This window comes from Salmo salar, chromosome 21 (assembly GCF_965601325.2).
Source record: "Salmo salar chromosome 21, fSalSal1, whole genome shotgun sequence".
NCBI lineage: Eukaryota > Metazoa > Chordata > Actinopteri > Salmoniformes > Salmonidae > Salmo > Salmo salar.
In genome coordinates this window covers 37,433,716-37,447,753 of record NC_138311.1, presented here as the reverse complement: position 1 = coordinate 37,447,753, position 14,038 = coordinate 37,433,716, and the positions used below count along the sequence as shown (strand labels likewise).

Sequence of the window (14,038 nt, the reverse complement as noted above, 5' to 3'; positions counted from 1 at the left end):
CCAGTCTCAACGTCAACAGTGAAGAGGCGACTCCGGGATGCTGGCCTTCTAGGCAGAGTTCCTCTGTCTTAATCTTTTCTTTTTATTGGCCAGTCTTGGATTTGGCTTTTTCTTTGCAACTCTGCCTAGAAGGCCAGCATCCCGGAGTCGCCTCTTCACTGTTGACGTTGAGACTGGTGTTTTGCGGGTACTGTTTCATGAAGCTGCCAGTTGAGGACTTGTGAGGCGTCTGTTATATATATATATATATAAATAAAATAAGGTCATGCCAGGTCATGCCCTCCTTAATGGTCAGACATAGGATTTGACTAAAACAAATACACTTTTGTCTTAGTAAATGGATGAAGGCAGAAAATAATGCCTTCATCCATTTACTAAGACAAAAGTGTATTTGTTTTAGTCAAATCCTATATCTGACCATTAAGGAGGGCATGACCTGTCTTAATGTACAACATTGAACTCACAGTAAGAGGGACTACTTTCCCAGACAGCCTGATATGAGATTCTTAGATCTACACCAATTCAATCATTCAATGACTCTCTTGCTTCAAAGGTAACATTAAAGTCTTCCATCACACTAACCATGCGGACTCAATAAACAAGAGTTGGTATAGATTCTATTAAGCCATTAAGATCAAAAAACTTTCCTCTGAGAACCAAATGTTTGGGAAAGCAGCTCTCTTATTGTGAGGCATAACAGACTTCCTCTTCAAATCATGAGCTGGGTCATGTTCAATAGGTACAAAATGGAAGAAAATTGATTGAAATGTGGAAATACTATCTTAGACTTGTCCAATAAGAAGGGCTTGTTTTTGCTTTCCGTTCAAAAACGTTTTTCTACGGTGTGACTTAATGAACACAACCCAGGTTAAGTTTGGGGATGCACAGAGAAAGAACAAGGCCTTAACTATATGGCTTAATGTATCTAACATTAATGATCTATGCAGAAGATGTTATTTGACTTCTGATAAATGACCACAGATAAATACCAAATGATTGTGAACTGGTTCCACTATCTAACATGTTGTCTTATAAAAGAGTTTATGTAGAAATCTTTTATTTTCTTCCTATTTGTGATTAAAAAAGAAACAACACTAAACTGTCATAAAAACACACATGAAAAAGAACAAACATTCCACTGTCAAGCGGCTTTATTGGTTTGTTGTTCCGGATCCCTTATTTTAAGAGGTTGACATTGTACACGTGTCACAATATTTCAGCAAGGTGCGCAGTATAAGGCCAGGATTCAATCCGATTGTGCTTTGTCAGCTATACGCCATTTAAAGGCCGATTGAGCCAACATATGCAGCATTAACCCTGAATGCAAACCTGGGAACATTGCCTTTAAAAGGTGCATTGATGACAAAGTGTGATCAGATTGAATCCTGGCCCCAGAGAGCAGCAATAGTAGGCTATATGGTGTATCAAGAACTAATGACATGAACAGATGTACGAATACATAAAAGTTTCAGTCATCATTTCTTCTGATTGTTTTAGTTTTGTTGATTCAATTGACAAAGCAGCCCTTTTAGTGAGAAATAAAACACTACAGCAATAAAAACAACATAAAATATTTTTGATGAGTTAAGTTAAGAGGATTTTTTTGCAATCTTTTAATTTATGTACAATAGAAAACCTCACATTTCTGGATAGAAATATCTTTGGTCACTGTAAATTAAGCAAAGATTTCAGGTATGTACATGTTCTTCCTCTTTGTACTGTTTCAAACAAACATACATTTCTTCATGTTGAGAAAAATGACATATCATATAAATGTCGTTTTTTTCATATTCGCTCACACTGACCATCAGAAAACTGCCACCAGTGAGCTGTAAAACACACCATCTTTTTTCAGCTAGGGAAAAAAATCAACACATTTTCTACACACATATTATACAATTGACTCTCGTACAAGGCTAAACATGATCATAAATGAAAGCACTGTCGTCCTTCACTTCACTCTGGAATGTAACAAAAAACTAAAGGACAGAAAACAAAAACAAACAAGACATTCTAATGCAGACAATTGCATGGGTACAAACAACAAAAACTGAATAATCTAATGTATTTTCCGCCAAAAAATATAGTAGTCATCTCAATTACCTAGTAGTCATCTCAATTAACAGATAGACCAACATCCCCACTCTTAGCCATTTTGTGGTCTCAATCCACCTCATCAACACATTACTTTTGTTCGTTATCATGAGAAAATACAAATGTTCCCATAATTGATGTAGGCCCTGTTTGCAACCATACAGAAAACCTTTTTTCCCAGCATGCTCAACTGGAGGTTGGTTTTTTGGAATTGTTTTTAATATCTGTCTTTGCATGTACATTGAATGATTGATTTATATTTTGCTACACAAAGATAAATAACACATTTTTCTAAACTAATCCAAATCATTTAGTTAGATTTATTGCACCCATTACTAAAATAGTTGTTCTAGTTTAAATGGCTTAGATAGTCTTCTAACACTGTTCTTAACCCTGGCAGTCATTATGAATGGGTGAATAATGTAATTGTTGGATATCAAATAGGAATTACACCTCTCTTTGCAAGCCAGCATGAGGTTACTTGCAGGTAGGGTTGCAAAATTCTTCAGAAATCCCGGTTGGAAGATTCCTGGAAATCCTTCAACCAGGAGTTTTGGGGAATTTTGGGACAGTTACCATCATTTTGCAATCCTACTTGCAGGATTGATTTGGCCTTTAAACCATGAGTTTCAGGCGCTTGCATTAGGGTAAAGCTAGGCCTCAAAATAAGGCCTTATGAGATATGTAATGTATTGTCATAGAGTTTAATTATAATGATAACATGCACCTATTAACTCACTTGGTGAAGGCCACAGGACTGAAAATGAACAAATTCAACAACCATGTCTCTGTCACTAACAAATACAGTCATTGGTGGTAACGCTACAATTCACTCGAAAAGGCAAGGAACACTGGAAAATAATATTGGAGGCAAGGTTTTTTTTCGGGGCGTTACTTAACATTTTCAAGCTGATACAACTCAAGTCTGGACACCCTACAGGATCACAGTGTTTGAGTAATGACTACAAAATCACTAAGTAACTGTACTTGGATATATTAAGTGCAAGAGGTTTCCTCAAAAGATTTGAAGTAATGACAGCACATTGGGCTTTACAGTGTACATAGGACCATAGACAATATAAAATAGCATGTCAGTGGCACTTCTTTAACTGTAGTGCAATAATGTATTTAGTTCATACTCCTGTGTAGACTGTACTGATTACTGTTTGTTTCTTTGATTTTAGGCTATGTTAAACTACACGTACGATAGACATGGCATTATAAGGATTTTTTTGTCCTGTCATCTTGTAATCTCTTGTGATTGTTTTGATACCATTTTCAATGTACTATATGTAAAAATCCAGCCTCAGGCACATACAATAAACCAAAAATGTAAGATTGCCAAATTGTTTCATACCAAATATATGCTCAAATCAATTAGTCATTATTCTGTATAGTGCTGTAATTGTGCTGTATTTATAAAAGCCATACTCTGCACCATGAAACTTACAAGAATCAAGTTAAATAGCAAAATTAACTGATGTTACTTCACTTTACTAATCAAGATATGTTGTATTGTTCAGTGCATTTAAGGAATAGAGGAACATTAAAATATGGTAATAGTATACCATATCAACTGAAATAAGACAAAACAAACGTGAAAAATAAGTCACTCAAGTCATTACAGTGGGCTTACACCAGAGTCAATGGAATGCTACAGGTATAACGCCATCATATAGTACTTGTTTGTTATCCCTTTAACTTTAAATTGAATATACAGTTGTAAGTACTACTGACCAACTTTGAAGCTAAGAGAGTATCTGAAACTGAGAAGTCCCTATTCACTTCAGCAGGTCTACATTATGGCTGTTCACAATTATTTTTTCCACATGGACAGACACACAACACTTACAGTAGGGATCAAGGGGAATTCAACATAATCTCTTGCTCGCCACAGGGGATTTAAAGGCATTAAACGTCATAATAAATTGAACAAAAACATATCTTTACTTTAAATATTCATATTCACTGAGACAATCAATCTTGTTCCCTCCATCACCAGTAAGATGTTATTTTTTAGATAATCTGTTAGTCCTAACTAAAATACATAATTATGAAAATCAACAAAAAAGTTTGAACTACAATCTACATCAAGCATTGTCACTACTAGACTGCCTGTCACTGTACTGTGAAATAGTCTTAGAGGCATCTTCATTTCAGTCACATCGCATCTACAAAATCATCAACATCTAATATCCCCCCCAAAAAATTATATTTCAAAACCAAACTGAGGCAAAAACTTTTAGAGCACCTTGATGTTATCCTCACAAATAATCCTGATAGGTCTGGTGTTTTCTTAAATAAACTTAGTGATCACTGTTTTACAGCCTGTGTTCGTAATGGCTGCTCAGTGAAACGACCTGTCCTGATCTGTCATAGACGCTTGATAAAAAACTTGAATGAGCAAGCATTCCTCCATGAACTGGCCTCTGTAAAATGGTATAGAATCAGCTTGATCCCCTCTGTCGAAGACGCTTCAACCTTTTTTTATATTTTCAGTGGTATTGTTAAACTAACCCCCATAAAGAAAATTACAATTAAAAACAGGTTCAGCCCCTGGTTCGAACATGATCTTGCAGAGTTACTCCACCTCAAGAATTGCATTTGGCGAAAGGCTCAGCACACGCAGACTCAGGCTGACTGGCTCTCATTCAGGCAAATGAGAAATAAGTGCACTCAAGCTATCTGGAAGGCCAAAGTTAGTTAATTTAAGGAGCAGTTCTCTCTCTGTGGGTCTAACCCCAAGAAGTTCTGGAAAATGGTTAAAGACCTGGAGAATAAACCCTCCTCCTCACAGCTGCCCATGTCCCTTAAAGTTGATGATGTGGTTGTTACTGACAAGAAGCACATGGCTGAGCTCTTTAATCACCACTTCATTAAGTCAGGATTCCTATTCGACTTAGCCATGCCTTCTTGCCCGTCCAACATTTCCTCATCTCCCACCCCTTCTAATGCGACTATCCCGGATGCTTGTCCCTCTTTTTTCCCCTGCCCCGCAACAAAGTTTCTCCCTGCAGGCAGTCACTGAGTCAGAGGTGCTAAAGGAGCTCCTGAAACTTGACCCCAAAAAACCATCTGGGTCAGATGGTTTAGACCCTTTCTTCTTTAAGGTTTCTGCCCATATCATTGCCAAGCCTGTCTCTCCTTTCTGGGGAGGTTCCCATTGCTTGGAAGGCAGCCAAGGTTCGTCCTTTACTTAAAGGGGGAGATCAAGCTGATCCTAACTGTTATATTTTGCTTTGTTTATCGAAAGTGTTGGAAAAACTTGTCAATAATTAACTGACTGGCTTTCTTGATGTCTATAGTATTCTCTCAGGTATGCAATCTGGTTTCCGCTCAGGTTATTGATGTGTCACTGCACCCTTAAAAGGTCTTCAATGATGTCACCATTGCGCTTGACTCTAAGCAATGTTGTGCTGCTATTTTTATTGACTTGGACAAAGCTTTTGATACGGTAGACCATTCCATTCTTGTGGGCCGGCTAAGGAGTATCGGTGTCTCTGAGGGGTCTTTGGCCTGGTTTGCTAGCTACCTCAGAGTGAGGTGTATAAATTCAGAAAACCTGCTGTCTCAGCCACTGCCTGTCACCAAGGGAGTAGCCCAAGGCTCAATCCTAGGCCCCACGCTCTTCTCAATTTACATCAGCAACATAGCTCAGGCAGTAGGAAGCTCTCTCATCCATTTATATGCAGAAGATACAGCCTTATACTCAGCTGGCCCCTTCCCGGATTTTGTGTTAAATGTTCGACAACAAAGCTTTCTTAGTGTCCAACAAGCTTTCTCTACCCTTAACCTTGTTCTGAACACCTTCAAAAACAAAGGTCATGTGGTTTGGTAAGAAGAATGCCCCTCTCCCTACAGGTGTGATTACTACCTCTGAGGGTTTAGAGCTTGAGGTAGTCACCTCATACAAGTACTTGGGAGTATGGCTAGACAGTACACTGTCCTCTCAGCACATATCAAAGCTGCAGGCTAAAGTTAAATCTAGACTTGGTTTCCTCTCCTCTTTCACCCCAGCTGCCAAACTAACCCTGATTCAGATGACCATCCTACCCATGCTAGATTACGGAGACATAATTTATAGATCGGCAGCTGAGAGTGCTCTCGAGCGGCTAGATGTTCTTTTCCATTCGGCCATCAGATTTGCCCCCAATGCTCCTTATAGGACACATCACTGCACTCTATACTCCTCTGTAAACTGGTCATCTCTGTATACCCATCGTAAGACCCACTGGTTGATGCTTATTTATAAAACCCTCTTAGGTCTCACTCCCCTATCTGAGATATCTACTGCAGCCCTCATCCTCCACATACAACACCCGTTCTGCCAGTCACATTCTGTTAAAGGTCCCAAAAGCACACACATCCCTGGGTCGCTCCTCTTTTCAGTTTGCTGCAGCTAGCGACTGGAACGAGCTACAACAAACACTCAAACTGGACAGATTTATCTCAATCTCTTAATTTAAAAACTCAATCATGGACACTCTTACTGACAGTTGTGGCTGCTTTGCGTGATGTATTGTGGTCTCTATGTTCTTGCCCTTTGTGCTGTTGTCTGTGCCCAATAATGTTTGTACCATGTTTTGTGCTGCTACCATGTTGTGTCGCTACCATGCTGTTGTCATGTGTCGCTACCATTCTGTGTTGTCATGTGTTGTTGCCTTGCTATGTTGTTGTCTAAGGTCTCTCTTTATGTAGTGTTGTGTTGTCTCTCTTGTCGTGATGTGTGTTTTGTCCTATATTTATTTTTATTTTTTTAATCCCAGCCCCTGTCCCCGCAGGAGGCCTTTTGCCTTTTGGTAGGCCGCCATTATAAATAAGAATTTGTTCATAACTGACTTGCCTAGTTAAATAAAATAAAAATAAAAATACCAGTTTACTAGATATGGAGCTTTCACCAGGAAAGAACTACACGTTAACAACAATCTGCTGTAAAAAATGAATTGAAATACTGCATTGTTACATTGAGTGGTGTTGAATCATTGGACAACATGTCATAAAAATGTTAACTGAAAAAGGGCTTGATGAAAATGTAGGTGATTCATTTACTGTAAGGTCTGAGAATGTTGCAAACCTTGCACGACAACACTAGGAAACTGAACATCCTCATTTTACAGTCCCGGTGAGGGGAATAAACTATTCATTTTAGAATAGGTGGTAATTCATAAAGAAGCACTGGCACCTCACCGTGATCAGCTAGCCTCTCTTGAGGTATGGCTTCTTCTGATTTTGCTTACAGCTTACTGGCATCTCCTTCATTAATTCGATAAAGAAAAGTGCAATCAATGGCTTATTTTTCCACTTTTCTGATAGTAGCCTTACTTGGCACACACACCTTTCCAGTATTCTGATGGTACTGTCTGGAGTACAGTGGCCCTAAAGGGCAAAGTAGTGTGTCAGGAGGACATCGAGAACCTGAAATCTTGAGTTCTCCCTATGTGCATCCCAAATGGCACCCTATTTCCTTTATAGTGCACTATTGGCGCCCTATTCCCTTTAAATAGGATGCCATTTGGGACTGTCTTAATGTGCCACAAACCGTGCCATGACTGGGATTGGAGACTGTTCAGAGAGAGGAGAAAGAACGTATAGAGAACATTGACTTTCCAAATGTAATTTCAATGCCTTTCCAATCCTCAGACTTTCAAAGGACGAAGGTTAGTATTGTTTTCATTGATTATATCTAGCAATTTCATGAACAGTCATTGACAATGGGCCACTGTCTTGTCTGTTCCAAAACTAACATTAAAATAAGTTCTAGGTTGTAGAAATGTGTTTAAACTAGACAGATAAGGTATTGTGGTTCAAATCCTTCTTTCAGGCATGTATAATACATATACATTTTTCACAGCATTTTCTTTTAAGAATCAACATAACATTTTTTCAAAAGTATCACACATTTCCCTGACTTTGATGGGGTTAATGTGATTGTTTCCTAAACAACTTTCCTGACTTTTCCTTGATGATTTTCCAAGGATCAAATCCTATTCCCTATAGAGCACTACTTTTGACCTGGGCTGATAGACACAGCCCCAGGCAGAGAACCTTTCAGTCAGTCAGTCAGTCAGTCAGTCAGCCACCCACCCACCCAGCCACCCACCCAACCAGTCAATAGGTCCATCACAAGTAGTGCACTATGTAGGGAATAGGGTGTCATCCGGGACTCAGCCTCAGGCAAAGAACCTTTCAATCAGTCAGCCACCCACCCAGCCACCCAGCCAGCCAGCCAGCCAGCCAGCCAGCCAGCCAGCCAGTCAGCCCATCAAAAGTTGTGCACTATGTAGGAAATAGGGTGTCATCTGGTACACAGCCCCAGGCAGAGAACCTTGCAGTCAGTGAGTCAGTCATCCAACCAGTCAGTCAGTCAGCCACACAGTCAGTCAGTCAGTCAGTTCAACACACAAAGGATAAATCCAGCTAGCAGAGGGATGAGGTTTAACAATAGAAGCCACAGAGTTACCACTAAGCTGGAGGAACTGGAGCACGGGTCTGGAAGAGAGGCAAAACACTTCCTTAATACCAAAAGGTCTATATAATGTATCTAGTTATATAAAGTATATATGTGTGTGCATGAATATGGAAGGTAGGAAAGACAGGCAGGGGAACTCACCAATAGGAACTCTCCTGGTACTATTGAGGGGCGGCAGCTGTTGTGGTAGAGGGCAGGCGCTACAGAAGTCTGAGCAGGCAGGACAGACGAGAACCCCGTTGTAGACCCAGTCATTAACACGCACACTAACTCTCAGCAGCTGACCGGTATGCACACACTGAAACTCAGTATCCTGCACCCATACTGTCAGACCATGGGTAGAGCAAGACATCTGGAAACAACCACAATATAACATTTAAGTATTTGTTTTTTGTATGGGTCACTTTAAATATCTGCCTGTCACACATCTATAACATTTTTGTAAGTCGCTCTGGATAAGAGCGTCTGCTAAATTACGTAAATGTAATGTAAATGTAAATTTGTTAACCCAAAACACATAAATTGGACTGAGCTGAATTTGTGATTCTGTAAGATCATATGATAAAAGGATGAGACTTAAAGGTGGTAAACATTAAGAAGACTCCCACAGTATATAGCTTGCAAAATATGGAAAGGTGACAAAACATAGTTTGCAGAGATGCTGAAATGGAGATATCGATTTCATTTTTTACTTATTCTGCATTACCTTATAACAGCCACTTCCCCAGTCAGGGTAGGTCATACGCCTGGTACACTGCTCCATGATGAAGGCTGTCTTCTGGTACAAACACACAGAGTCTGGACCATACTGCTCAGCTCCATAGTTCCTCCACCAATCTGGAAGCAGTGTCAGGTAGCCTACTCGTAAGTAATGACGGAACATTTCCCAGAAATACAATTTTCAGGTTTTCCATAAATCCCAGTTGGAAGATTCCCAGAATTGGGAGGGAATAAGCAGAGAGGGAACATGGAACACTCCAACAGGGAATCATCCAACTGGGAATCTTCCAGCTGGGATTTCTGGAAAACCTGGGAATGTTGTGAATGTTTCTGGAATTTTACAGACCTTCTAGTGAGTGAACAGTCTCAGAGTATATTATCCAAGGCACAGTGGGGTCTGAGGCACCAAGAGGCAAGAACAATGCAAGAAGGAAATGGATATTACCGGGTTGGTTCTCCTGGACCCTGCAGTAGGAGTTGCGTTGGTACTCTCCACTCAGGTGCCAGCTGAACTCCTGACTGAAGGGACAGTAGTCAGCGATCTCCACAGCTCCACCGTAGGAGGCAATGTCCCTCACAGAGACATCAGGGATATGGTCAAAGTACTGCAGGAGGGGAAGTGGACAAGATTTACTGTATGGGGTGTACTATGTAGGTCACAAGTGGTCAACAACATCTTAAATAAAGACCATTTTAAATGTGTGTTTTGTTCGTTTTTGGTGCTTTTTTTGTCTTATAGGTACAAACTTTGCTTGGGTGCAAGTGTTTAGTAAATCGTTGGGTGTCATACACTTGCCATATTTATGTTTGTCTTCTAATCCCCTGTAGTGGTCCAATAGTTTTCTGACACAGACTCTTGCTAGCATCATGTGGTTATCACTGGGTGTATTGTCATAGCCTCGATTTCTAGGCTTTGAAGGATTGCATTGTCAGACTAGTATTTTACCTGGTAGTCCAGGGGTAGGTCCTGAGGGTATTTCTGCAGGTTGCAGACAGCCACAGCCAGCTGGTCCTGCCTGCAGGTTAGCTGGAGGGGTGTGGCCCGCACCGTGTCACAGTAAGGGGTCACCACTTTACGACTGAAAAACAATAACACACCGAGGGTTGGATCAGGTAGAGCCACAGTTTGTCATTTAAATGTTTTTATTGTGTTTTTTTACCATTTCTAATAGAGTTTCTAAGGCTTGATGTTTGTGTTGACAGAAATGTTGACATATGAGACAGGGTGCATCGTCTGGTGCTACTTTAAATTTGTTTAGGGGCATGCCATGTGCCTAGACGTTCAGATGTTTCAGCCTGTTGTGTACAATAACAAACCTTAACTCTGATTAGATACCTCCTTACCTCTGACGTTGCCTTTCAATCCAGAACTTACAGCTTTTCATCACAAAGTCACAGCCCAGGCCCTTGCCCCAGTCCAGCCTCTCTGCCATGCTGTAGTTGGCACTGTACCAACTACATAGGAGACATAGATGACCCGAACACATTGTACATCAAGTCAGGTAAACTCTTGAACTTCAATACAAATCATATGTCAAAGACAAAAACTTTCAATCACGCCAATGCTCAAGAAAAAAGAGCCAAGTTGTTTAATAGTCAAAGCTCTTGAAATGACATAAAATGTAAAAGTCATTATTTTCTTGTATTCCATATATTTTGTGGAAACAGTCAGCAACCTTACCCTGTGTCTTCCATGATGGCCAAGGTGATCCTAGAAAACACTCTGTTTTGTGTGTGCGATCCAGTCATTGCTTCGTTCTGTTATCAATACAAACAGGAGAATCATCCAAGTATGATATATAGATTAATAATGAACCTATATGAGCATATAAATGCTGACGATGAGTAGTGAACTATAGCTAAATAAGAAATACAGAATTCACAATAGCTATACAGACTATGAAACTGAGTGAAAGGGTATGGTGTGGTTAGGTCTATATCAGGAATTCCATTACAGACATCAGTTCTACTAGGCTGAGTAAAGATACACCACAAACGTAGGCTATACATATTGTACAGAAAGGAATCATTTCAGATAACAGTAAAAACTAAGCACAGTACAATGCCATCAATCTTTAGCCCTCCTTTTACCTCTAGTAGCCTCTTCTCCCAGTGGTTCAGCTCAGTACCCATCCCTCCCTGGTTCTCCAGCTCCATACCCTCCAGAATGGGACAGCCAAAGTGTCTCCTCGCTTCCTCCTGCCAACACATGCAGGGATACAGGACATAAACATTAACCACATTACAGGACAGGACAGTGCAGCACAACTTAACAAAATAGCATAACACCACACAGAACAGTCCAGCATAGCCTCTACAAAAGGGACATACTGTATCTACCCATGACAAATGCATGTAAATACATAATTCAATGGTGAGGAGGTTAAAACGAGGATTCTTACCACAACACGCGGCGTCACTAGAAGATGCACTTCATGACGGACCATCACTCCACCACGGATGTCCCATAATCGAGTCACTCTACGTATCACTGCATCACTCCATTGATACAGGCCTAAACTATAATAGAAAGCAAAAATAGTCTTAAATGTTAACAAAATGAATGAGAAAATACAATGCACAACAGAAAAACAATTACAATATTATCTAAGCCAACTGGTTATTACAAACAGCACGATTATAAAAACACAGTCTGACAGCAGAGGAAAATGATCAAGTATACATGCCTCTCGTTGAATGCTGGTAGTCCACTTGCAAACCGAGGTGTCAATGGCTTGCCATTATAATCATGATAAAACGCAAACAGCCCTGCTGAAAAACCCTTTTGGACAGATAAGTAAAGATTATATTACTCAATCAATAATGAAATCTGTGTTGGACAGGTTCGATTGATTATCGTATTTATTTAAGTAATTCATGACTAGCTTTGCCCCAATAGGAATATAAAGTAGATTCCAATGCACCCACCAAGGCATGTATGATTTCGTGTTTGACGGTTGACAGCATGCTCTCAAACTCCTGAGGTTGGGTGGATATCATATTGGGGCACAGGTTGGCATATCCAGCAATGGGCCTGAAAAGGTAAAGAGAGTGAAACTGACATTATTATGATATCATTGGGTTAAAATACCTATTCAGGGGCCAATAACTACCATGTCACCTACCAGACCCAATCACTACCTACGGCAATCTGAAATATCCTAAAATGCTGCCATTCTAAAATATATTCTAAGGGTGTATATAACCAGGTGTGTATAAAGAGTAGGGGTGTAATGGTTCCCGAAACCCATGGTTCAGTACATATTGCAGTTTTGGGGTCACGGTTCAGTTTCTGTACAGCAGGAACATTAAATGCTATTTACAATGTTCAGCATTCACAATGTTCCTTGCATTCTATTGTGCCCGGATTGTTATGTTGTGCCTCTCAAGTTGACTCTGATGCTGCATTTGTAACCATGTGGAAGGTGGGAATTGACCCGTTATGAATTCGTCAATACTACTTAGATTAATTTGAACTCGTTGAGAAACGCTGATTGGCTAATGGCCAACAAGCTGTGGCAACCAAAAACTAAAAGTACAGCTAACATACTTATAAAACTACTTATAGAGTTAAAAAACAACATTAACAGATTGCTTCTTTTAAATTATGTTTTCTTGTTGCATTTATAGTAATGGCTGAAAATGCTGTTAGAGGCCATTTCCTTAGTAGGTAACGTCAGAGGTTACCATGTGGGAGAAGTGGGTGCTCAGGGTGATAGACAAGTTTTCCACAAGTAATTACCAGTTTGAGGGCCGTCCAAGTGGATTTTCCCCAGTTGTATGTGGTAAATTCCCACTTCCCACTTGATTACGAACGCACCATGACACTACCTCTTTCAGTGCCAGATGCGCACTTATAAAAGGGGGCGTGTCTGTAGCGTGGTACAGCTTCCACACCGGGGTAATGTGATTGGCCAATTAATTGAAAACTTCAGCTTTGGTTGGCTTACATAGAGCGGTTACTACCCGTTTTTTGAAATGGGTGCAAGAGGGAAGATCGTAATGTGGCTCGAGCACTTTCACGAGGTGCTGAAAGAAACCCTGAGAATGGGCGCAGATCCGCGGCTTCATCGCCGTTGTAATCTACTTGGAAGCAAACATTTTCCCAAACTGGAAATTTAAATGGAGGACTACTAAACTACATGGAATTGCTTTAATAGGGTCATACCAAGGATAATTTAGCTATTTGATTTGGAATTTTAAGACCCCTTGACGTATCAAAAACATATATAGTACCAGTCAAAAGTTTGGACACACCTACTCATTCAAGGGTTCTCTTTATTTTTACTGTTTGCTACATTGTAGAATAATAGTGAAGACATCAAAACAATGAAATAAAACATATGGAATCATGTAACCAAAAAAAAGTTTACCAAATCCAAATATATTTTATATTCTTCAAAGTAGCCACCCTTTGCCTTGACAGCTTTGCACACCTAGCATTTTTGCAACCACCTTCATGAGGTAGTCAGTCACCTGGAATGCATTTCAAATAACAGGTGTGCAATGTTAAAAGTTATTTTGTGGAATTCTTTCCTTCTTAATGCGTTTGAGCCAATCAATTGTGATGTCGTGACGTTACTAATTAAATGTAGTAGGTAATTATTCGATAAACAGCAGTAATCACATTAATGATCCTCAATTAAATCATGTAACAATTAACTCATTAGGAATTTGGGGCACCACGGGAAAAGTTGTTTACCGAGTTACTATCTCCCGACTTAAACTCTAAAGATTATCAAAATATCTCTTCTT

At 39.9% G+C, this 14,038-nt stretch overlaps 1 protein-coding gene and 1 long non-coding RNA gene across 2 annotated transcripts in view; one reads left to right on the top strand and one right to left on the bottom strand.

Moving 5' to 3' along the window:
- Positions 1 to 22: 22 nt before the first annotated feature.
- On the top strand, positions 23 to 1,131 carry LOC123729569 (uncharacterized). The gene is made up of 2 exons (XR_006761213.2): positions 23 to 262; positions 429 to 1,131. It is a non-coding gene; the product is annotated as an uncharacterized LOC123729569 (long non-coding RNA).
- Positions 1,132 to 1,571: 440 nt separating this feature from the next.
- Positions 1,572 to 14,038, bottom strand: part of lmln (leishmanolysin-like (metallopeptidase M8 family)) — a 32,262-nt gene continuing 19,795 nt past the window's right edge. The window contains exons 7-17 of the mRNA XM_014165188.3: positions 12,212 to 12,317; positions 11,971 to 12,065; positions 11,686 to 11,803; positions 11,375 to 11,482; positions 10,965 to 11,041; positions 10,628 to 10,738; positions 10,230 to 10,362; positions 9,729 to 9,888; positions 9,270 to 9,400; positions 8,705 to 8,915; positions 1,572 to 8,583 (exon numbers count right to left, since the gene is read on the bottom strand). Of these exons, the coding sequence (XP_014020663.1) occupies positions 8,483 to 8,583; positions 8,705 to 8,915; positions 9,270 to 9,400; positions 9,729 to 9,888; positions 10,230 to 10,362; positions 10,628 to 10,738; positions 10,965 to 11,041; positions 11,375 to 11,482; positions 11,686 to 11,803; positions 11,971 to 12,065; positions 12,212 to 12,317 (1,351 nt within the window). The 3' untranslated portion in view covers positions 1,572 to 8,482. The remainder of the gene's footprint in view (positions 8,584 to 8,704; positions 8,916 to 9,269; positions 9,401 to 9,728; positions 9,889 to 10,229; positions 10,363 to 10,627; positions 10,739 to 10,964; positions 11,042 to 11,374; positions 11,483 to 11,685; positions 11,804 to 11,970; positions 12,066 to 12,211; positions 12,318 to 14,038) is intronic.